This window comes from Pagrus major, chromosome 19, assembly GCF_040436345.1.
Source record: "Pagrus major chromosome 19, Pma_NU_1.0".
In the NCBI taxonomy this organism is placed as follows: Eukaryota; Metazoa; Chordata; class Actinopteri; order Spariformes; family Sparidae; genus Pagrus; species Pagrus major.
The window spans coordinates 23,439,969-23,466,067 of NC_133233.1; the positions used below are offsets into that span (position 1 = coordinate 23,439,969).

Genomic DNA, 26,099 nt, shown 5'->3' on the forward strand with positions numbered 1-26,099 from the left:
TGCTAACTTCAATAGACATCTCCCAGACACAGCACATGTCTTTGACTGTCCATATGTTACAAATGTCTCTTCTAACAAAAGCAAAATGAGCAGAAAAGTCACAGTTTTGACTCAGAAATACCAAGAAATCATGTTTTCTGAACCTGAAACGCAGCACACAGGAGCCCGTTCTCCTTCACATGTAGTGAGCATTGATTTAATGATGAAGGTGAAGATTTAATAGGTTAAAAATGAGGCCTGGACATCTTTCACCTGCTTATTACCAACTGCGCTTCATGCATACATGTACAGGCGCACACACAAATGTGCCTGGAGGATATTTAAGTACATGTTGAATAATAGCTAATGACTTCCAAATGTTTCCTATTGGAAATCTATTTGAAATCGTTCTGTAATTTCACCCTTTGATGTCTCACCATGGAAATCTATCCTGAGTTAATAGGCAGCTGTCGATGAGCGATCACAGAGGTGGGATAACATGAGAAAGGTCTCCATTCGGTTGGGTTAGGTTGCCACTGTTGTCATTCAGAAAATTGACATGTGAACAGCCTATTTCCAATTTCTCTCTCACACATAGCGCTATAGAAAAAATGATTTGCTCAATAATTATTCTTTCAAAAATGATTGAAAGCACTGATTGAAAGTGACACAATGGAAAGCTTCAAGGTAATAATCTCAGGCCGGTCCATGGTCCGTCTTCATCGACAGACTTGCCAATAATGTTACGAATGATGATGGAGTTGAAATGTCACAAAAAGCTGGGGGGAGTTACCAGCATGTCAGGCTCGGCTGAGACGCATGCAAATAGACAAAGCACATGAAAATCAGCTTTTTAAAAAAAATGTATCTGGCAAGTCACTCAGGGTGGAGCCCATTCTGTCCATTGCCATCACCGGCCTCGCTTCTAACTACTTGTTTGCGGTAGTTGTAGAGAAACTACTGCGTTCAGAAGCTAGCAAGAGTCAAGTGAAGACACATCACTACATCTTCCTCAGCCAGGTAGACTGGATAGAAAGAAGAGTGAAGGAGATCGATGAGGAAATGTGAAGATATTATTAGAGACCCTGCCGATTTAATATTCTTAATAGTGTTTCTGTACAACAGTGATTGTTAAAGATTAGAGAGCGAGAAGGAAAAACTGAGGGAGTTAAACGAGGGGAGCGTGGAGGAGTGGAGTGGAAAGGTAAGAAGAAGGTAAGAGCAGGAGAAAGATTGAAGGAGACCAAAGAGTAAAGAATAAGGAGAGTGACGAAAAGGGCAAGGAAGAGCAGACAGAGGTGGTACAATGGCTTTTATTCAAGAAGAAGAATTTCCATTTATCCACCAGGTCAAAGCGATACAACGGTTCACTGCACCTCTGATTCCTCTTTTTCAATTGGCAGCGGGGGGAAGAACAGCAGTTGCTGAACATCAACAGATGAAAAAGCATGAAGCCTCTTTGATTGATCTCACTGGCGTAACCACATCCATCAGGACGATGGAGCCTTTTGCAAGGAGAACGACTGTTGGCATACGACGCTATGTGACACAATTGGGATTGGGTTGTCGTGGCAGCAGGCTAAGCAGGGTATTACAGACATCCTTCGCCTTAGCAACGCTTGCCAGCTGTAATCCCTCCAGTGAGTTCTGGGTCTGCCCCGGGATCTCCTCCTAATTTGTTGCGCCTGGAAAACCTCCAACGGCGGCGGGCATCCTAATCACATGCCCGCACCTCCTCAGCTGACTGCTTTCAACACGAAAGAGGAGCGGCTCTACTCCGAGCTCCCTCGGGGTGTCTGAGCTGCTCACTCGATCTCATTCTTTCAATCATTACCCAAAGCTCTTGACCAAGGTGAGGATTAGAAGGTAAATCAAAAGCTTTGTCTCCCTGCTCAGCTCCCTCTTCAGCACAATGGCCACACCAAACCGCCTTGATCGTCTCGTGCACCATTTTCCCGTTACTCGTGAAGAGTTCCCCACTTGGAGCAGGAGCTCAGCCCCCAACCAGAGGGGGCAATCCACTGCTTTCTGGCAGGGAACCATGGCCTCAGACTTGGAGGTGCTGACACTCATCCCGACCGCTTCACACTCAGCTGCAACCCACCCCAGAGCCTGCTGGAGGTCACAAACTTGACATCACATGACCCTGAAACATGGCGGAGGAAAGTATACATTGGGTTGATGGTAAGAAACCTTTATCAAAATCATGTATTGTCTTGTCATTGTATCTTTTTCCTTTGCGCTGCCTTGTCACTCAAATACAGGAAACGCATGGCAACGTGTTGTTGGGATAAAATGGAAAATAACAACTTCTTGGCATCCACGCTGCTCCCACATTCCAACATGACACACGTGAACATACGGAAGTCAGAAGAACGACTACCCAACTCGGGAAATGACCATCTGATGAGCTCACTTACGCACCGAGTGAACATGTTGTGTATGCTGACTGTTCTCAGAGCGACTGCTGCAACACTATGCCCCCACGGTGAGCAATTAAGCTGGGTACACCCGGCGTGAGAGCAGCTTGTAAGAGCCATCTGTTGCACCAGTCAAGAGAGTATTCTCCAAATTGAATCATATACCGACAGCAGCTAGAAATATGGAGGTTCACTGCTCCCACCATTAAGGCCAAGCTTACTGTGAAGATAAACCTCCATGAACTCCCTCCTACAGTTAATTGCAGTATTTTGTGAGGTACAAAAGGTGCATGTATTTTGTGTATGTGTTCCAGTATGTTTGTGTGGATGTGACAGAGTGCTTACTGCTGTAGCAGGGAAGTGCCGAGCGAGCGTCTGCAGAGAAAGGCCGCTCAACCGTGCTGTCCAGGGATCACACTGTGCAATCGGACCACAATGCACTGCAGCTGCGATCAATTTAGGACCGGAGGAGTGAGTGAGTGAGGGACAAAAGGAGGGGTGGATGGGCGGTAGGTGTTGCGGCCTGGGGTTTCCATAACTGAAGGGTCGCGGGTTTGATCCCCGAGGAGGCAAGAGACAAGATTTCCATTAGAGAAAGGACTCATGCACCGTTTGAACCCATCACTCTGCGGAGTCTGAGTGTTTGGTGACAAAAGCAAGTTTTAGTCGAACATATTTAGACTTTCTTCCCACGAGTGGTGGGTGGATTCAATGTCCTTTTTGTTGTCGTTGTTCTTTTAATCGTTTCTGTTATATTTTAAGACGGTTAATTGATGGCATTCACAAGACATGTAGTGAACTGAGAATTTCCCAGCATTGTTCACTGTAAAATAAATAAATAAATAAAGGGAGGGTTGGTTAATTTTTCTCAAAGCATCTTTTGTTATAATTATAGAAAATCTCATAACTTCCTGGGTAGACTTGAGGCAATGAGGAACGTTTGTGACACATATTGTGTTTTTATGATTGTGGCATTTGTCAGAGTTGTATATTTGTGTATTTATTTGACTAAACAGTTGAGAGAGCTCGTTGAAAGCAGCGAACTAGCTGCTAACACACGTCTCCAACAAGTACGTTGAGGCAGTAGGTGTCTTGAGTAGTCAGGCATTGCGCGTTACTTAGTTTAAAGTAGATTTAGTTAGACATAATTAAGAGCGTGACCACTTTGAGTGGTCTGCTCGGCTGTGTTTGTGGTGTTGGGAAATGCAAATATTGGGCAAATAATATGGCTTCCTGTGCGGTTAATTGTACCAAAGAGCAACCCTGTTAGCGTTAACTGGCAGATAGCTGGCGAGCTCTAGAGGAAACAGCCATGGGCAGAGCTTCAGGTGGAATAAACACCTGGATTTGAGGAGAGCACAGTTTGTTTTGTACTTAAATTCTCTCTTTTTTGACTGCTGAGTGGAGGGGAAATGTGCTTTATAATAAAGACAGGAGATGAGAAGAAGACACAGGAGGATAACAAAAAAGATCAGGACTCTGCACCTGAATAGACCTGTGGGTGAACTCACGCAAGAAACTCCAATAAACACAAATGATCCTACGATCAAGATACCAAAACTGTCTTGTGATTTTACAAAGGCCACAGATGTATTATATTATCTGTGTACAACTGATGGAGACGTTAACGGTGCCTGTTTCTTTAAGTCATTTATTTTTTTAAATAAAAACAGAACACAGATGTTTTCTTTGAAAAGAGAATGACTCATATTTCACTTTATTATAAAAACAGTGGCAGCGGCCATATTTGCATTTCTCATTAAGAAGCTGCTTTATTTTTACAGTATAATGCAGTCAGCGTCACATACAGCAGTGTGACTACGAGAGCTTACAGCTGAGCTGAAGAGGGACGGACGTCACACACACACACACAGCCACACACACACACACAGACACACACACAGACACACACAGACACACACAAACATTGAACATTTCTTGCCCACTTGTTCTGAAATGTTGTCTAAATTATATCTTGGAGAAGTAGCTGCAAAAAACGACAGTTTGTCTATTTCTATCTCTGTTTAGCTGCGTATAATTACCCATACAGCACTGCAGCACTGAGCACACATGCAAACACTCTCACGTAGCAGGTCCTACTTATTCAGGTAAATGATAGTTAAGCACTTCAGCATGTGTCTATGATTATCATACAGCAGTAATTTTCATCTGAAGAAATACTTAACATCCATTTCCAGTTATTTAACGTGTGGAGGTTCAGCTCTTATACCCTGTATTCATAAGGAGATGGTAGATATCTTCACATTTCTGTTTTGGCGTCCTATTGCCGAAGACGAAACTAAAAATCTCTCGATCCGTTCACAATTCACGCCTTTGTAAAGCCTAAAAAGCTTCGTTTAAGACACAAATGATACATTAATAATACATGATATCAGTATCTTATCGCTTCACTAACTAGATAAATTGTTTACCATCTTCTGACCAGCAGTTAATGTGTCGTCACGTCCATTAAAGTGCTATATACAATACAGCATCTTAACTATTTTCGTAAAAACGTCAGCTGACAGTTCCCTGATTTTTATATATCGCTTCATTTACAGCGTAAAGGCATGGGCACAAACCTTGACATGCATGTAATTCACAGCTAAATTCACAACCAGTAAAAGTTTGCAGTAGCTACCAGCGGAAATATAAACTTTCATTATTCACGTAATAATAATAATAATAATAAAAAAAACGAAACATAAATAGCATCTGTTCAAGTAAACTGAGTGACTCATTCGACAAGCTGCTCTCGTTAGCTGATAATGAGCATGCATGTGTATGACACAGGTAGAAGCAGGTATTCACAGTACACTGAATGAGGCACACGTTTTTCCTCCATTCATTATAAAGCATCGCTGTGTCCTCGAGTCCTCGCAGCGATGAGTCATCCGAGCGGGTCAGTGATGGTGTGTCGATCCAGACATCAGAAGCTCGTCAGTGGTTGATGTCGGCCTGCTGTCACTTCCTGAGAGAGAGACAGAGACAGAGAGAGAGAGAGAGAGAGATGGCATCATATGTGAAGGGTTGTTAGAAAATCTCTGATGCGAGTCCAAGGTGTAACTTCCAGCTTTTTTATTTTAATCTGTCACTTCTTATTTGCTTGCTTTCGCTTTAAATGCAATTTTAACATTGTTTTAGCATTTATATGTCTCTCTTAAGCACTTTGAATTGTCTTGTGTCTGAATGGTGCTACAGTATTTATTTTACATTTTATTTATCTTTTAAATTATACACCAGAGCTACAAGGCTTTAGGACTTTAACATAACTAATTTTCACGCGACATTTTTATTATCTTTATTTATTTATTTTCTGATTTGAGATGTTCTTTTTAACTCTGGTTCCACTTGTTCTAGTCACTGTTTGAAAGTCCAAAACTTTTCAGGGAAGCTCTGACAGCATGTCGACACTCTGACCGGGTGTCTTAACAGTCACAGGAGCACCAGACCGACAGGCAGGAAGAGCAGATGGAGTGACATCTTCATCCCGTATGTGCTTGTGTTATCCAACTATCGCTGCATCTTGACTACACATTAAAACCACAACCAAGCCCAATTAAATTAGGATTGAATGGACATAAACAACTGCTGTACAATACTGACTTCATTTTGCATCCTTACACGTTTCGATGTGGTCCGTATGAGTCCAGCATGAGTGTGCTGGACTCCTCCAGGTTCCACTGGCAGCGCTGCAGAAGCTCCTCACACTCGGTTCTCGACCGCAGGCCCAGACGAAACAGCTGCTCCACCTTCCACACACAAGGCATGTTGTTTGATAGTTCTTTTATACAGTGTGTCTCCACTATGTACTCCAGTATGCATTTTTAACATCTGCGTAGGGGCCTGTTGCCATCAGGGACAGTCTGTGTCTTGGTCTTAAGCGTAACATAACCACCAAACTAAAATGCATACTGCTAGAACACATTTTTAAAACCAGTCTGAATTGCTTATTTGTGTTGTCGCTGTTAACAGACAACAGTGTCTTTATTTGGCCAATGTTCTGCCATTGAGGCATGTGCATCTTATAGAGTTTGATTGATGGAAATTGAGATCACGATATTTCCTTATCGCCTTTTTATGGGGAAAACATGCCTGAAAGAACGCAGAAATGTTCACAATTTTGCACTTGTATGTCTGCGTGTACCGGTGTAAAACAAAAAAGAGATGAATAACATTTCTTTGGAGGAAATGTTACTTTAGTTTTTATTTTATAGTACCTGGTAACATCTACTCTAGAGCAGAAAAGCTGGAGTTTAGCTTTCAAGGCTAACAAAGAACTATAAAGAGTAAAAGTGTGTGGACGTATGAGTGTACCTTTAAATAATTGACGGCCAGAGGGATGCTCCAGTTGTGACCCTGCAGAGCTGCCTTACATTCCTCCAGTGTGACACCGTGCACGGCGCCCTGGACCTATCGATCACATCATCAACTTATAATCAATTGAGGATGAAAGTTAATAGAAAAATGTCTGGAACAACAGATTATATTTTCAAAAATATTTTCCTGGAAGCTGATGAAAGCAGGAATGATGACTGAATATAATATCAAATGTAACTTAATTTATAAATATGGGCTTTGTAACAGACGAACAGTTGCCTTTTGTTGTGTTGAGATTTACTTTTGATCTTTCAGCACATCAGTCGGCACGGCAAAATGTAAATAAATGTCTGTAAACTCTGAATACTCTTCTTATACACAGAAACAAAAACATTTTAATAACAAAACAGGCAGATTAACATGCAAAAATAAAAATAAAAACAACAGCAAGAGTTTTCCTTTCTCTTACCTGTGTGATGCTCTGCTCTTGTTGCATGCTGGGAGCGGCAGTGCGCCCGTTGTTGTTGTTGTAGGAGGAGTTGGGTTTGGCTCCGCCGGGCCGCTGAATCATGGGTTTGACTGCCGCCATGTTGGCTGCTCCATATCTGATTAGAGAACCACAGATACAAAATAATAGCTTATTACAGTAAGTATGAGTGAATGCTTTGTTATTTATCGATGTTCTATCTTTTCATGAAAAACTGCACTTTAGCAAATGTGTTTTAATGAAAACACATTTATTTCATGTTTGTTTATTAACTGGCACAGTCCATCAGCTAATGAAGATGATACGATCAAAAGTACGAGTAGTTTTACATTATAGAAAATATAAAAATGTATAAGTACAGTGATTTTACAGCACCGACCAACACCTGCAAACCTGACTAATTTATATTTCATATCTGATTTGTTGAATGTGTACAAAAACTAAACTCAGATTTCTGTTTTGGAGGAGTTTATTTGCTGGACTATTTCTTGGCCAGGCGGTAACTTCCTGGACAGACTTCTCATCAAGCTTACTCTCCCGAAAACGAGCGAATTACTTTATTTCCGAAAATGGGGAATTACTCCTTTAAATTATTAAATTAGTTAGTTAATTTTATCTCTCACATAGTGGAAAATTGTGAAAAAGTTTGTTTTAAAAACAAAGGAAATATGGCAGGGACGCAGTATAAACAAGCAACTGTAAAAAAAAATACAAATAAAATGAAATAAAATACTTTTAATTAGAAGAACAGACATTAAATATGGTGTTTGATATGAGTAACAAACCTTTCCAGATACGCTGGTCGATCAGGCAGCGGGGCGGGAGCAGAGCTCTGGGAGCCGTCGATCAGTGAGGACAGGCCACGCCCCTCACGGAAGACGAGAGGCTCCAATAAGGAGCCGGACGAGTAGGAGGAGCCGCGAGCTGTGAGCTGTGAGGAATATGATGCCACTGGAGGCAGAGAGGAGGCGGACGAGTTGGAGGAGAGGAGCGGGCCCAGGAGTCCGGACGCCCGCCGTGGGGAGACGGAGAGGGGAGGTGGAGGCAGCGCCACGGGGGAGGAGGAGAGCGGCGGCACCAGTGGGAGGGGAGAGGAGGAGCGGGAGCCCGGCTGAGAGAAGGCGTGGTCTCTGGGTGGGATCTGAGGAGGCGTGTCTTCCGGGTCGCCCAGGGAGATGGAGCTTGTGCGCGACTGCGGGTTGGCGGTGCGGTTGGTGATGTTGTGTTTGGAGGGACGCAGCGGGGGGACGGGGCTGCGAGGGGGCAGCACCGGCCGGTCCTCGAAACAGGAGGTGAAGGAGGAGGTGGAGGAGGGGGAGGGAGGAGGCAGGTAGATCTGTCGGTGGGGGCCCAGAGGAGCCAGGGGCATGGGGAGGGGGGAGGATGGGAGGGAGCGGCCTGTTGCCATGGGAACCTGCAGCTTCACCATCACCTACACCGACAGAGACAGAAAGAAGAGTTAGCATAGAAAATGGATCTAGAAATGGAAACTATATATTAAACGTTCTCTACCTCTCGCTGCAGCTCTTGGAAGAGGTCAGCTGACTGCGACTCACTCCTGCCCGCCATACCAGCGCTCGGCGTGGCCGCGGTGTCCTCAGTAAAACCCTTGTTGATGGACCGCACCTCCTGGTCCTCTGATTGGTCCTCAAGCTCGGTAGTAACCTCGTCGTAAGCTGGCTGGGGGAGAGGCCAGTCCAGGATGGATGGAGTATCCTAAGGATGAGAGGGGTGGACAGAAGCGGAGAAGGTAGCGTTAAAGGAACAGTTCAACATAAAATGAACATTCAGTCACTATCTGGTCATGCTCGTGCCGAAAGTCTCTTTTTAAGCCGAAAAGTGTTGGCATATCTGAAGTGGGTGCACAAGCTTGAGGGTGTAAATAACATCTTGTCAGAGGAGCTGCAGGTGACAGGCTGCACACCTCCAACTTCTCAACGAGGTAACCAACTACTTTTCCTCATTAACTTTATCTGGTGTTTGCACCAGGTTTGAATTGACAAACAGGCTTTTGCATTTTGCTTTGACAACAAATCCTCCGGCATCATTTTGTCAGTACACATCTCCTTATTCTCGACGTGTTAAACCTGAAATGTGACTCCTGCTACTCTGTGCTGCGACTCTGCTGCTGGCCCCACTGCACACGAAGTAGACGCCTGCGGGAGTTTCTAAATGTCGTGGGACTGTGTATTGATTTTTTAAAACACAAAATGATGGTGCAACACCGGGAACATCGACTGCCATGGAGAGCCTACACTGGATGATTTTGGTTGTTTCTTTACATATTAAACGAGTCTCCATCTGCTTCAGTTGTTGACGAGAATGCCCCAACGCTGTTTTGTTGTGAAGCTCCAGAAATGTTTTGTGGACTACGCAACTTCACCTGACTTTTTATCGGTATGGAGGTGAGTAGGTAATGACCATACTTTAATTTTTTGAGTGAACTTTTCCTTTTAAGTGACGGTTACATATAATGTAGTGAGACAAAGTGATGCCAGGACGTCGGGTTCTGTTTCCATCTCCATCAAATATCCCATGAACTTAAATATCCAGTCTTGGAAGATAATCTTTCTCAACATGATGTCGTATTGCTCACTTCATCTACTGTATTTGTCTAGGGATGGTAGCTTTTGAAAGACAATCTAATATCATTGTTTATTCAGTATTTCTGTTATGTAACACCAAGATGTTTTTTTCTTAGAATATGGAAAACCCCAAGCACATGCTACATGTTGAATAAGAGACCACTTTGAGATCCTTGTCTTGACCTCATGACTGTTAATATATAATCTGATGTTACTGCTATCTGAATTTCTGCTGTCTGTTCAAAATGTCATGGCAATCCATCTGACAGTTGTGGAGATACTTTAGTCTGGGCCAAAGTGGTGGATATCGCCATTCATAGAGGCTAAAAACAAAAAAAGTTGACCAAAATAAATAACTCTACTTTTATACACAATCATAAAGCCACTAAGATGGTAAAAAATGCATCTCCATATGCTCCACAAAAGGTAAGACAGCTACATTTTCATGTTGTAAACAGCATGTTGAAACTCCAAACACAGCTGAGTCGAGATGACCAAAGGGAGCCAGAGGATGAGGAGAAGTTACTGTAAGTATGTACATGGCCATCAAGGAGTACGCAGCCATCACACTGCACCTGCCTCAGGCGCCTTCAAAGAAAATAAATTATATTGGACATTACTAAGCCAAAGACCAGGCGGTCTGGTGGGAGCACAAAAATAACCGTTCACATGTCTAACAAACTAATTGGAAGTGAACGGGACTGCTTGCTGGAAACATTAGCTGATGTGAGGTTGACAGGAGTTTAAGATCTTTGAAACGCTGAGGCACAATTGCTTTCTGTGTGAGCTGCTGGTTGTGTCGAGAGAACCCAGAAGGTCAAAAGGTAGCTCAAACCACCGCATTAGCTGGAAAAACATGTGAGAAACAGCGAATAAAGACCTCTTCCTCTTCTATGATCGCCTGACAGCTCAAGTGCGTTAACAGAAACTGAAAACAACTTTCCCAGCTGTCATACTAATCACTTCAGCGGCGTAGTGACAAGCGGGGTTAGCCGAGCCGCAGCTACTGGCTGCAAAAGCTACTATTACAATCCTGTATTATAGAGAGCACTCTGGCTGCTGGTCTGGCAGTGTGGTTTTTCTTAACTAGAAGGTCGTAGTGTACAGTATATACGCTGTATATGAGTTGAGGACATGAGTTTTAAAACTTTTTACAAGCTTGTGTTTGTCCTCTGCTTGTTTACTCTGCTGGGGGTTCGAGGCCTTCGAAACATCCCGCTGTATGAATCAGTCAAAACAGAGCACCCCCAAACGTAAATACACACCAAAGTTAGCTGTAGTGGGGGACACGAGTTGGGAACCATGTGAGGCTCGCTGGAAGATATGTATTGCCCAGCTATGGAATAGGTTACTTTATATGGAAGAAAATTGGCTGACGTTAAAAGTATTTACATGGGATAAACACACGACTGGGCCTTGTCAAGAGATGTGTATACATTGTTCAGTAACACTGGACTGGTTGAAGTATTTCTTTAAAATGAAAAGGTCTGTGAGAATCTGTGCTTACTCGGTTTAAAGAGCAATGGGCTGATGATATGTGGACTTAAGATGAGGAAGATTGGGATGATGAAATTTCAATATGGCACTGAGAATTATGTTTTATATTTTTTATATTTTACGTGTTGTTTTTCCCCTGCAAGAAATTAGTGATACTGTTATTCTTAATTTAATTTATTACATGTCTTTATATATTTTTGTGGATATTTGTAAAACCTGAAGATGCCATACATGACAGACATGACGGACCAGATTTTGGCATGACACAGAAATAACAAATTAACTAACCAAATCTGTGATTGTTTGACAGGTCCGACTACTTTAACTCTGACTGTACCTTCAGTGTGTCTTCATCCAGCCGGCTCTCGGTGAGCGGCGAGGGCGTGGTCGAGCTGAAGCTGTCGTCTGTGAAGTCGATGAGCGACACCTCGCTTTTGGCCGAGCGCACGCCGGACCCCTCCCACGGCCGGAGCTTCAGACCCAGAGACACTCCCAGCCGCTTCAGCCCAGACGAAGCGCTGGTGTCGTCATCGTCGTCGTAATCGTCCATCACGGAGTCGTAGAACGGCTCTGGACACATGTACAAACACCGGAGTCAGGCAATAACAGCAGCAGGTATTTATAGGTGAGATTGTGGATTTACAGACAGCACAGAACAAGAAGAGAAGAACTTACTCTTCAACAGAACGGCAGGTTGGGGCGGACGAGGAGGAGGTTGCTCTGGTAAAGAGAGTTTTTAGACATTCATTAGTTCTGATTGTGAGCTATTAAAAGAAGAAAGAAATGGCGTGTTTGTGTTTGAATGTCTGAATAAATGTACTCTTGGCACGATTGGGGAGTTTGGTCGGCCTCGCGATGCCCGAGTCCATGCCAAGGACGTCAGGAGGGTCCATGGGATTCCCCAAGTACAGACTGAAAGAAAGCAGACGTGAAAAGTCAGATTTAATTTGTGTCTGTGAATTCATTCAGCATTTAAATATGACGCACAAAATGGGCCAAAGAACAAAGGAACCTATTATTTCTTTAACATCTCTTCTTTATATCTGTCAAAGCTAATAAATGTTATTGGTGCCTGTAAAAATGTTTATCTGAGCTTTGAGGTTTTTTCTGTCTTTGCAGCGGTTGTGAGGTTTCTCTGGATTTGAGTATTCGATCGAAAAAAGCTGAACAAGCAGATCATCTGTTGGTGAAGTGGAGGTGATGCTCTGCTGCTCTCCAGTGGACAAAGATGGAAGCAGATCTTTTACTCAAGTAAAACAGTGTAGAGAAACTCTGTCATCTATATGAACAGTACTTGAGGAAAAGTCTTAAAGTATCTGATATTAAATGTACTTAAGTATCAAGAGTACAAGTAAAAGTAAATTGATTATCAGAATCAGTGTCTTTCTTTTTTTAAATTCAGATCATTAATTAAATTAACTAAACTGGTGACTTCAGTCTGTGAGTGTTATCAACCTGTCTATACGATCTGCGTGTCCCCAGCTCCTGTGAGGGTCCGTGTCTCCGTGTCCAGTGTGGATGAACGAGTGTTTGAGCGGTCGGCTGATGTCGTGGGCGGACAGGCCGGCCACCGACGTCACCACGTGGCGAGGAAACTGCCCGACACGCAGCGTTCCCCTGTTCTGACCTCGCCACCAGTAGTGCTCCGCCCTGAAAACACACATATCGACAGAAACAAACACATCAGTATGAAATGTAGGATCTGTGTCCCCATATTGCACTAGTAGAGATAAAATTCAACAATAACGGGACTTTCCTGAGTACAAAAAACGCCTCTGTCACATGAATACTCTTATTTAAATGTATAAACAACAGTGGAAATCAAGCAATATCTTGTTAGCTTGGGGGTTTTCATTTGGGCAGCGATACACACAAACACGAGACAGAACAGATGTGTGTCTGTCCAATCAAAAGAAGCCACAATAAACTATAACGAGCCAGTAACGAGACAGTAATTACAGTAATCCTCCACAATGCAAAGAATCCAGCGTCAACAAAAGATGCATTTGTTGTCCCGTCCAGTCTGCACTGACACACACAGGCAAGACTTTCAAAACCGGTAATTCCATTAAAATACTGCTGTGTGTGTGTGTGTCTGTGTGTGTGAAGGATTGTGACACACTGACCTTCCCTCTATGATGGTGATGACATCGTTCATTTTAATCTGAAGCTTGTCTTCCTCCTCAAAGTCCTGCAGGGCTCTCATGTCTGTCGGCATCGTCTGCAGAACACATACACACTTACAGTTAATGCAAAAAGCAACGGTCCAATGAACAATTAGTCTGCTCATTTTGTGAGAAACTACTTCTGGCGTATCTAACACATTTAAACTGCATGCTAAATAAGATTTCATCCTTTCTTGTTGATAAATGTGCTCCAGATTTGACCACAGAGATGTTGATTTGCAACATTTAGATGGATTAGATCAATTCAATGTGGCACTGAAGTTAGTTTCTTCTGAGTTTAAATAAAGCTGATCTAGCCTGGTTAGCAAACTACAGTAGTTGTCCCTAAACTGTCTTAGCCTTAGCAACAGAAGCTAATCCAAGGCTCCTTTGTGTGCTGATTCTCATTTGGACATGTCTCCTCAGGTCATGCTGAATTTTCACTCCCCTCGTCTGTTGTAGAGATTCAGGAAATGTAGGGGGAAGTGTTGTGACTCTATCGTTTCCAAATGAACTTAAATCTACACGAATCATTTTAAATGCTTCTCTCAGTCCGATCACAAGTAAACACAGAAATTAGCCCCCTACTAGCTAGCAATTTTAGCTAACTAACTGCTATTTTCGAACTACTTTCTTTCAAACCAGATGTTTGAGACGATTAATGTAAAAAGTTGGCGTTGCAACTGTTTTGGACATTTTCTGACTTACGATTTGTGATTACATTCGACTGAAACTGATGTGCTACCTCGAGCAGGAAGTCTCTGAGCGCAGTAAAGGTCGGTCTGTCCTCAGGTTTGGGGCTCCAGCACTGCAGCATGACGTTGTAGATGTCCTGAGGACAGTCCTCTGGTTTACACAGCCTCTCGGCCTCCACGTCCACCTTGTGGAGGATCTGAAAACAGACGCACAAACGCAGAATACTGATTATTATCGGCTGAATTTATAAAATTGTGAGATGCTGCAACTGTTTTTTGTAGTTGGAATGTTTTAATTTGAACTTTAATGGAAAAGTAGGAAAGATGGAAACGTGTGTGTGTGTGTGTGTGTGTGCTTGCACCTGGCTCCCATTTAGGCCCAGCCACGGCTCCTGTCCGTGGGTGAACATCTCCCACAGAGTGACCCCGAACATCCAGGTATCAGACGCATGGGAGAAAGTACGAGACTTCAGGGACTCTGGAGCACACCTGGAGTGAGACAAGGATGGAGACAGAGATGTAGAAAAGAAAACAGGGAAAGAATAATACCAGACTTGTTTGATCACTCATCAAAATTTGAGCTTTGAAGTCAGGCTACAGAACTACCAGGATGCTGTTCTCACCATGGGAAAGGGATTTTGTGGCCCTCCTCCATGATGTATAGGTCGGTGTTTTTTGGCAGCGCCCTCATCAGGCCAAAGTCTCCGATCTTCACCGTGTCGTTGGTGGACAGCAGAACGTTGCGAGCCGCCAGGTCCCTGTGGAGGAAACGCTTCTGCTCCAGATAGGCCATACCACACGCCACCTACGCACCAACAGAGACAGCACTACTTAATAACACCTCCAGTCCACTACATCTCACAGGCCAATATTGTACTTTTTAGTGTGCAAGAGGGTTTCCACTTCCACTTCCTCTTGTGTGTTTGATCTGTTTGGTGTTAACTGACCTGCACAGCGTAGTTACACAGAGAGGAGATGAGGATGTGACCCTGACGCTTTCTCAGACGATCCAACAGGGAACCCAGAGGGGCCAGCTCAACCACCTACACACAAACACACAAGATGGAGATAAAACACTCAGCTTATTACATCAACACTTCTCATTTTTGAGAGAGAATATGAGAATAAGTGTTTTGTGTGTTTTACCATCTTCATGGGCTGTGTGAGGACGATGCCGTACAGCCGGATGAGGTTCTGGTGGCTCAGTGAGTGCATGGCGTTCACCTCTCTGATGAAATCGTCCAGACCGTCTGAGTCCAACACGCTGGCCTTCAGACACTTCACCGCCACCGACAACTAGGAAGACAGAGAGGGAGAGACGACGACCGTCATTCAAAGTAAAGCAAACAGACTCTTAAGCTCCTCTTCTTTGTGAGGTTCCCCGGACCTCTGATCTATGGAAGACTGCAATCAAACTAAGGAAATAATACGTTCAACCCAGGACTGTTTAGGGCTTCTGTAAATATGTCATTAAATGCACCAAAATGAATACTAAAATGTATTATAAAATGTGACATAAACAGATATTTCTGTATTTATTTACCTTTGCATTAATTCCCTATTCATTTATGTTAACAGCGTATTATTTTTTGAATGTATTCATTTACATATTTATGTTTTATTTTGCACAACGTAAAGGGAAAAGAATACAGTAATAAATATCTAAATAAATACGTAAACACATACATTTAAATCTTATTTACTTTTATTATCTGGATCTACTGTAAAGCTCTTTGTAACTTTGATTGTATATAAATAATTGTATTATTATCTTTATTAATCAACAGCAAGTTATGAGCACAAGTTGACTCCATGTTGGTGCAGAAACTCTCTCCTGTGTCTCACCACTCTGCCGTTGGGTCCGGTCCACTCTCCTCTCCGCACCACCCCGAACGTGCCGTCTCCGAGCCGCTCGAACAGCTGGAGCTCCGCCTCTCTGATCAGGCAGGTGAGCGAGGCGGGAGCTTCGCTACTGGCTGGGGCCGGGCTGGACGTCGCCCCCTGAGGGACGGGCTGCTGGGGGTCGGCGTCGGGTCGTTTCACTGGAAACACCTACAGGCCCGGAGGAAGAAACCTTGTGACCCTGGTTTTCGTTCTCGTTCTCATAAACAGGAAGATCTTTTACTTGAATTGATTTATTTATGGATCAACAAAACACACCAATCCAAGGGATAAAACGTTTAAGTGAAAACACTTTTATAAGATGTTAAAGACAAAACGTGAGACATAAAATGTAATAATATGATCTTATACCCAAAGCTACATCAGTATACCCTCAGTTAAATTAAACTAAAAACCAGTTAGCTTACTGTCTGAGATTGTTGTTGTGAATATTAAAACCCTGCCGTCTCACTATGTATTGCTCTGAATAATAGTATAAACATGTTTCACTGAACGTCGCAGCATTGCAGATGTCTGTCGTCTCCAATTGAAGGTTATAAAAATGCTGGTTTTACTTCCAAGTGCATCTACGTCTCATTATATATGACCCATTTTACAGTGATTATAAAAGGTATTTAACTTTCTTTAAATATACAGTCACCCTGCAAATATGTGAGCATTTGGCAGTACGCAGTCTAGTTATCTAGCAGAAAAAATGTGTTTAATATTTGAATAAGACTAACATTACACTATCTTATTTGGCATTCAAACTTTTGTTCAGTTGGCGGTGAGACGTCGGGGTTAAAGAGTCAGAGAACACATGTTGAAATACAAGACTGTGTGTGAATGTAACAAAGTGTGTGTGTGTGTGTGTGTGTGTGTGTGTGTGTGTGTGTTAGAGTACAGAGTGGTACCGCACCTTGCTCATCCAGGACTTGCGTTTGTAAAGAGCTCTTCTCCTCTTGACGGCCTCCCAAAGCCTCCTCTGACCTGAAGTGACACAATAACAAACACGCTGAAGACATTTTATATTCTTATTTTAACCAACTGTGAAAGAATTATTCAGATATTTGACTTAAGTACTATTTCAGAAACATTTTAAAAGAAAAGGCAAATAAAATAAAATGGATATTTTTAGACTGGGACCAGGAAAGAGGACGTACCCGGGCGCCCCATGCCGATCTTCTCCAGGTCTTCGTTCTTGACATAGTCGAAGTGGGAGATTCTCGTGACGTTGAGGTCGTCACGGATGCGCAGGAAGTACTGCTGCAGCTGCACATCTGTCAGCAGCTCCAGCAGCCACTCCGTCCCCTCCTCACACTGCATCTGCACACACACATTCACCTGCTGTTACTACACATGTGTGGACACATCAGTGACAAAACACTGTGCCCTCGGTGCATACAAGATCCTGATTCTGTGTTTTTAGCTTCAGCTGATCAGTTATCATTACAGGGTGAGGCTAATGGACACTGAAGTGGAAATGGAGGAGCTACTCTAAATTATGGATGACTGTGCATTAACACGTTCAATAAAAACAAATCCCTGACAAAAAACATTTTTACCTGACATACCCCTGCAAAACTACAGATAACACAGACTGAACAAACGAGATTTCACGTGTTAGTGTGAGCTGTGAGGTGCTGGTGGGGGCAGAGCCAAGCTAGCTGTTTCCCCTTGCTTCCAGTCTCTATGCTAAGCTAAGCTAACGGATTGCAAGAAAGCGATTAACATTTGCCCAAAATGTCAAACTACTTCTTTATGTCGAGTCCTTGGAAGCCAGACTTTGCGTCTTAAACTATTGCTTCATTTTTCACCCATCTGGATCTCAACATGTCACATCAGCGATGTTGAAGCAGTTCAGTGAGAGTGAGTCAGAAATTAATCACATTATTTAAGCTGTCATTGTGTTTGTGTGGGAAGAATCATTCTTTCTATGAGGATTGTGTTTGAGAGACGTGATTATATTATGAGTTTTGAGGCAAATGCTAATATCAATATTTGATAGTTTAAATCTTGTTTTTGTTTAAATTAACACAAACATTTCCGTCAAGATCTCTTCATTTCTTACATGTACCAAAACTGTAACTGACTTATTTGCAAAATCTGCTCACACACGGTCCTCATGTGTTAATGAACAAAACATCAGACAATCTGAGGGGTTGCACCATTAATAACAGGAAAGAAAAGAAAGAAAAAACTTACACATTCTGCACTAAATTTATTGTTTTTATGTCTGTTTTGTCCCAGACATGCCTGAAACGTTGCTTTTTTTCTGGTGAATTACAGGATAACTGAAGCTTGTCTTTGGTTTAACTCTAAACTGGTACAGTAGACATTATGGATCTGCACGATTAGTCGACTAAAAGATTAAATGTCCAGCTTCTTAAATGTGAATATTTTATGGTTTCTTTACTCCACCATGACAATATACTGAACATCTTTGGGTTGTGGACAAAAAAAAGACAACAAAAAATTAACTATTTTTAAATGTACACATTTAAGTTACATTTTGATAGAATTTGCCATGTTTCCATCGTCAAATGTTGATTAATTATAGAGAAAATATTTCTTTTTTTGCTGAGGACCCCCTCAAACCTCCTCAAGGTCCCCTGGAGGTCCCCGAACCTCACTTTGAGAACCACTGGTTGTGAACAATTGGACTAAATGGTTAATTCAAATTAAAATCACAACACATACTCTGTTGTTGCAGCACATCAACACACACACACACACACACACCCACACACTGTAATTACAGCGACAGAAGGAGAATCACTGTATGTCCAACCACAACTTGAGGCTTTACCATTCCTGCCCCGACACTTCCTCCGATCCTCCCGTCTCTCTCCTCTTCGTCCTCCTCCTCCCCCTCCTCCTCTCCCCTGGTGAATGGGAGACGCTGGTACATATAGCTCTCCCCCATACTGTAGCGGCTCCTCTCGTCCTTCGCAGTCGTCTCTCTCTTCCTTTTTTTCCCCCCCCTGTCTAGCTGCTATTCAGAGAAGGCGTTAGCTCTGCCTCTCCGAGTCTAGTTTGCTAATCTCCTCTCAGCTCGGTGACCTTCTCTGCTCGATCGATAGGCGCATGCACACGCACACACAAACGCACCGGGAGGCATTTGACGCCGCGCTCTCTCCAACCGTATCACCTAAAGCTATCTATAAACTCTCTGTGTCTTCCCTCCCACTGCTTGTTTCTCTGCCTGCTGACTCATGGCTTCCTGCAGCGTCGGACACCTCCATACTTCCCCTTCTCTCTGCATCTTATCCTCCTCTCTAGCTCTCCATCTCCTTCTGGCTCAGCAGCCGAGCCCACCGTCTGATGTTAAATAATTCAGCAGCACTGACAAGAGGAGGAGAGGGAGGGAGGGAGGGAGGAGGGAGGTGGTGGAGGAAGGAGGGGAGAGAATGTAGATACAAATAGGTGGACAGATGGATGGGTAATTGGACGAATGGTCAGGCCATAGAGAAATAATAGGGAGACGGTTCCCAGCATGCATCTGATGGGTGCTGACATGCAGATGGTGCAGCAGTCACCTCGACATCAACTCAAACAAGCAGAACATCTTCCCGAGGATGGGAATATGATGCGGTCGTTTTGCTTTGAGCTGATTTCGCTGGTTCAAGAGTTTTGATTTGAGTTGTTGGTTGCACAAAATCAGCAATATTAAGACATAACTTTGGTATTTTCCGCATTTTTCAGGCCTCTTTATGGACATTTATCAAGAAAAAATGTCAGACTGTTGCGGAAATTTCAGCTGCTCAATAGGATAATTGCGTTACTTTGGTTTTTTAATCGTCCATAGCACGTTTCCCTTTTTAAAAGTCGAAAATCTTCACTGTAGCCGCTGAGCTAAGAGTGCACACCCTCTCTTCAGTGGGTGCACGTGCTCCACCGTGCATGAAGGATGTAGACAACATCTTTTCAAATCAATTTTTAAAAAAAGTCCCCATCTCCTTCAGTTGTTTAGAAGAACGCCACAACGCTGTTTGTCTGTGAAGCTCCAGAAACGTTTTGTGGACTACTAAACTATTTTTGGGTGAACTTATCCTTTAATAGTTGGTCCATGCAGTTTCTCTCCACAGGCCATCACTCTGATGAACAGTTACTTCAGTCATATGGTGTCAGTAATCTTCTACCACAAGGTATAATTTATAATTTACAGTTCAAAATATACAAGTTTTGCCGTGTTTTCTGTTGTTTTACTGTTTATTTTGTAGTTCAGCCTGTTGAATCGGGCCTTAGCATGTTGCTACTCCCAGTCTGAAGTGATGTTGGACTAAACCTGAAATATGTAGAGACAGTCAAGAGAAACTGTGTGAATGTTAAAGGTGCTATTTGTAGGAAAAGTTGATTTTTGAGTCTCATTCCCAACTCGTCAGATAATCACGCTCTGGGACTGTAGGATGGGTCGGCCGCCATCCCAAAGCGTCACCCAGGGACTAAATCTCCTTTATATTCTCTGTATCCACATCTTTTCTAGATTTTCCACCTACAGGTAGATCCACCTCAGCCGTGCACGGGAAATAAAAACCTAAATCCTTTTTTCCTTAATTTAAATCACACAGGTTGTCACAAACCACCAAACATCAGCATGCCCTCTCACAGGCAGTTTAAATAAGATAGCATGAGGTATATCTGAGTGATATAAAGGCTTATCTGCTGCTTGCACTGAGCTCTGACAGAGATAAAATGTACACATAAATCCAATCTGCTTAAACCTGTGAGCTTAAATCAAAACATATTGAGCTCAACTACCACTGAGCTATCCCCACCACCAGCAACATCTGACGGCTAACTGGTGCATGCAGGAAATTCAGAGTGTGTCGACAATATCTGCCCGTCCGCTGCACGTGTGTGTTTGTGTCTGAGCATCTGTGGCCTAAATGAGCATAAAATCAGAGCTTTCATCTGTGTGTGCACCAGTTTTATCGAGGGCGATGCCCTAAAAATAGAGAAGCTAAATTTAGCATATGTACACTGACATGAAGAGTGAACAGAGCTGCTTTACCTCGCTCTCATCTCAGCATAGAAACACCTGAGATTCACTCAGGACTGTGAACAGATATCCTGTACGATGAGGATGAGGATTTATGGTGCGGCTTTATTCTTAGTTTCCTCAAAATCACTGACCTCTGACTAATTAGAGACACCAGGAAACAGCAGCTCTCAGAGCAGCGATGCTGTAATTTAGTATATGTACAGTTGAATGAGAGTAGAGGCAGCGGAAAAACTTCAAATATTCATATCTGACAAAGAAAAACAGCAAATAATAACATTTAAGAAGCTGGAACCAGAGAATATGAGTGACAAGATTGAAAATATTTTTCATTTTTCAAATTTTTTAACTTTGTATCATTCAGCTAATTGATTTAAAGCTACACTGTCCCTATATGTCCATACTGCAACCTGCTGACAAGGTTCAGCCTAAAGTCAGCAAGCAACTGGGTGTGTTTTCCCGGGCCCGGGGTCAGAACCACCCTCTAACACTTAAAATAAGAGATCATCTCATCCTGCGCAGGAGTCAGACCGTCGGCTGCCCTGCCTGGGATATCATCTCTATCAGAAACTGAGCGAGAGCCAAGTATCCCCACGCAGAGCAGGTCCACTGAGGGAGACATGACTAAGCCTCTGTTTACATCACTATCATTATCATTCCAGCTGACAATTATATAATATTTCTGTTCTGATTTAATGCAAAGCAGTCCTTTTTTCAATCAGTGTTTCTCTAATCATTCATTTTCTCCTTGTTTTGAAACAACTGACCGGTTATATTGAGTACACGTATGTAAAACTGACCATGACTTGCATGTGTTTGAAACAGTTGTTAGAGACTCCATCTGTTATTATGCTTATTTTAAACTGTCCATGTCAGTATTAGAGCTGAAGGTGGATCGTGGTGCTGGATTTCTAATGGCAGGCCTGGTCCCAGCAAAGACCACTTAGAGCAGCATCAACATTTTTTATTCATACAACAAAGACGAGGCTTTTAATTCTGTTAATTATATCAACAGACTGACGAGAAACATGGAAAAATGTAGACGTCAGCTTTAAGTTTGTTTTTCATACTACTGTGGGCCGTGGTAGAAAGTAACTAAGTACTGTGCTTGTACTTGTACTCTACTTGATAATGTCCATTTTATACTACTTTATACTTCTACTCCACTGCATTCAGAGGATAATATTGTACTTTTTGACTTTGTGACTTTGTAGATTGAGATTAAAAACATAAAATACAATTATATACTATATTTTAATGTATTATTATGGATAAAGACGAAACGTACTCATCTTTAACATTATATAAAGTAATAATTTAGCCCCACCTTTACCAGCTGCAACATCTATATAGTATTTTTACTACTTGTAACAGAAGTAAAACGTATGAGTACTTCCTCCAGCATTGTGGATGTGTTGGTACAACAGAGAGGCAGTGTGTGTGTTAAACTGGTCTCACCCTGCAGACGTCTTCTGGTGGATCAGGAGTCAGGAGAGGTCACTGGAGGTCACCTGGTGGAGGCCATGGGTGGAGAGACTCCACATCTGCACACACAAAATAAAGACAAAGAGAGTCTGAATGAACTAAACTGAGAGATGGAGACACAACAGACACAAGAGCTCAAATGTGGTTGTTTTCACACAAATTATTAATAAAGCGCCAAAGCAAACTGGAGCTCCATCTGTCTCCAGACAGAAGACAGCAGAGTCTTTCACAGCCGTGACAGACTGAAACAAACCGAGGAAGACAGACGAAGAAACAGTTTGATGGAGGAGCCCACACATTTCCCTTTTCATGCCACATGAATTCAATTTCACTCATTTTTACAGATTAATAACACTCACTACTGTTATCTGTGAGCAACACTTAATACCATGCATCCATTGTTCTTCCTGTACCTCTCGTTTCTGGTGTCCCTCCAGTGTTTTCTGTTTGATATCCCTTGAAGGGGCCACCGGGACTTTTGCTTTGCTGTTTTAAGTATTTAAATACTTAAGATTTGAATGTTTCAGCCTAAATATCTGTTCACCTCTGTACATTAGGGTGTGTATTTCATGAGGGAAGACAGGACTGGAGCACACTGATTGATCTGGGGTCTTTTCAAGGTTCTGAGTCTTCATCAGAGTCAGAAATCAACTTATTTTTGAAGACGTGTTGAAACATCAGAAGTTGCTGATTCAGCTGAACGTTGCTTAAGGATGAGCAGAGATTTCCTTATTTTTCTTGACTTTTGCAATACTTTTTTTTTTTCTCTTCTCTTACTACTGTTTCTGTGTTAGTATGCAACAAAATACAAAATATATGTGAAATCCTACATGGCAACGAACCTGATTCTGATCATAATGACAATTTAATTGTTTAGTTAACACTTTTTTACTTCGCTCTCACCGACTAATACATGCACGTCTCTTTACACTTTATACTACTGACTCAATTATACTGAACTTCAAGGGGCTCTACGTAGTTTTTGAGAAGAAATTCAAACTCAGAATTTTAATATTTACAATATTAATGAGGAAATAATACATTTTTTTCCCATAACTGAACAAACAAGCTGTCCTCCGAACACTGTTTGAAGCTAGAAAGTTGGCAGGGTCCGCCACATATAAACAAAGTAAAACAGTATGAACACTGACTCCACCTGCTTACAATCTGTTTACATTACAGTGTGTATATTTATTACTACAGCGTACACACCCATATATCTATTTTACCACCTTTTACAAACTGTTGTCCTGCTGCACAAAGTATAAACATATTTGTCTGGGTATTGTTGTGCAAGAAATAAAATGATTGAAGGTAAAATATGTAGTTTGGGGGAAGAGAAAGATTCATTGACTGATTTTTTTTTTTTTATGCCAAAACAAACTAAATAAACAAACTCTCTTTGTTTTCATGACTGAATAAACTGAACAAACAAACTGACCTTAAATGACAACACAATTTCATACTGTTTGTTTGTTTATATGTGGCGGACCCTGCCACCTTTCTTGCTTCAAGCTTCAAACAGATACAAATATTTCTGACTTTGTATTATTACCTTATTTATATTGTAAATATTCAAATTCTGTGTTTGTATTTCTTCTCCAAATCTACATAACGCCCCTTTAAAACATTTTAACAGTTGGGAAGACATTTTAATCAGAACAGAAAAATATTAATCGATTGATTTTCATTGATTTTTATTCAGTTTGATGAATAAACTGATTGTTTACATGTGGCGGACCCTGCCACCTTTCTAGCTTCAAACAGTGTTCTGGGGACTTTATTTTCCTCTTAAACTGCATGTTTATTCAGTTATGGGAAGAAAAAATATATTATTCCCTCACTTATATTGTAAATATTAAAACAGTGCACCTTTAAAACATTTTATTAAAGACTTTATATCGTTGTGTCTTGTTAAAAATCCTCTGGGGGTGGAGACAGAGGCTATTTTCTGGTCTTCAGTCATAAATAATATATTTTTATGACTTAAATCTGACTGTGAGACAAACATATACAAGATTTTTGATATTTTAAAAGCAAATATCAGTACACAGCAGACAAATATAAACAAAATTAAGAATATAAGGACAGTCAATACAAACACAGAGGGAGATGTAGGCTACTCCTCCTTTAATTGATCAATCTGCCGCCTCAGTTAAAGCTGATTAACCTGCTGTTGACTCGTCACGTTAAGTTCCCACCTGTCAGTAAACGTCTCACCGTCACATATTGATCGATTGATTGATTTATTGATTTATTGCGGTTTGTTTTGTAGCGACACGTCTCGTCTTCCTGATGGAGAACCAGGGCTGCCATTAGATTAACCTCCCCGGAGTACCGACCTGTGAAGACGGGGCTCTTAGCGGGAGAGCGGTCCCCCCCTTCTTCTTCTTCCTCCCGTCCGCCGCCGAAGCCGAACCTGTTCCTCGGTGTTCGGTTAAATCCAGCCGGTCCGGTCCGTTATCTGTCTCTCTCTCCGTTCCCACCGTAAATCCCGGGACCCTCCTGAGACGCTGCCGGGATTTACGAGCGTCACTGTGCGTAACCTCACGCGCAGATGTAGCAGCGGAATAACCGTTATAGCTACACTTCCTGTTTGGAGCTCCAGGCTTTCAAAATAAAAGCACATGTTTATCCACTATGTAGATTTGGAGAAGAAATTTAATATTTACAACATAAATGAGGTTATAATACCTTTTTTTTCTCCCCCATAACTGAATAAACAAGCTGTTCCCAGAGGAAAATAACTTGCACACCACTGTTAGAAGCTGGGAAGGTGGCAGGGTCCGCCACATATAAACAGTATACAAGTAAGTAAAACAGTATGAAATTGTTTGTTTGTTCGGTTTAATCATCAAAAATCAATCAATAAACATTTTTGTCTTCTGATTAAAATGTCTTCTACATAGTACACCTTTAATGAAATGTTTTAAAGGGGCATTATGTAGATTTGGAGAAGAAACTCAGAATTTTTATATTTACAATATAAATGAGGTTATAATACCTTTTTTTTCTCCCCCATAACTGAATAAACAAGCTGTGCTCAGAGGAAAATAACTTGCACAACACTGTTAGAAGCTGGGAAGGTGGCAGGGTCCGCCACATATAAACAGTATGAAATTGTTGTCCTTTAAGGTCAGTTTGTTTGTTCGGTTTAATCATCAAACTAATCATCAAAAATCAATCAATAAACATTTTTGTCTTCTGATTAAAACGTCTTCCCAAAAAGTACATAGTACACCTTTAATGAAATGTTTTAAAGGGGCATTATGTAGTTTTGGAGAAGAAACACAAACACAGAATTTTAATATTTACAATATAAATGAGGTTATAATACCTTTTTTTCTCCCCCATAACTGAATAAACAAGCTGTTCTCAGAGGAAAATAACTTGCACAACACTGTTAGAAGCTGGAATGGTGGCAGGGTCCGCCACATATAAACAGTATACAAGTAAGTAAAACAGTATGAAATTGTTGTCCTTTAAGGTCAGTTTGTTTGTTCGGTTTAATCATCAAACTAATCATCAAAAATCAATCAATAAACATTTTTGTCTTCTGATTAAAATGTCTTCCCAAAAAGTA

At 41.9% G+C, this 26,099-nt stretch overlaps 1 protein-coding gene across 1 annotated transcript; it reads right to left on the reverse strand.

The window, feature by feature from the left end:
- Nucleotides 1-4,095: 4,095 nt before the first annotated feature.
- On the reverse strand, nt 4,096-24,914 carry tnk2a (tyrosine kinase, non-receptor, 2a). Its single transcript, XM_073487803.1, has 21 exons — nt 24,859-24,914; nt 22,490-22,575; nt 17,193-17,355; nt 16,949-17,019; nt 15,994-16,200; nt 15,295-15,444; nt 15,096-15,191; nt 14,772-14,953; nt 14,511-14,637; nt 14,199-14,345; nt 13,415-13,509; nt 12,744-12,938; nt 12,109-12,200; nt 11,964-12,008; nt 11,626-11,858; nt 8,719-8,922; nt 7,992-8,638; nt 7,189-7,324; nt 6,717-6,812; nt 6,024-6,151; nt 4,096-5,370 (listed from the first exon to the last, which is right to left on the reverse strand). The coding sequence occupies exons 3-21, from the start codon at nt 17,353-17,355 to the stop codon at nt 5,364-5,366; spliced, it is 3,021 nt and encodes a 1,006-aa protein (XP_073343904.1). The 5' UTR covers nt 22,490-22,575; nt 24,859-24,914; the 3' UTR covers nt 4,096-5,363.
- Between the last annotated feature and the right edge of the window lie 1,185 nt (nt 24,915-26,099).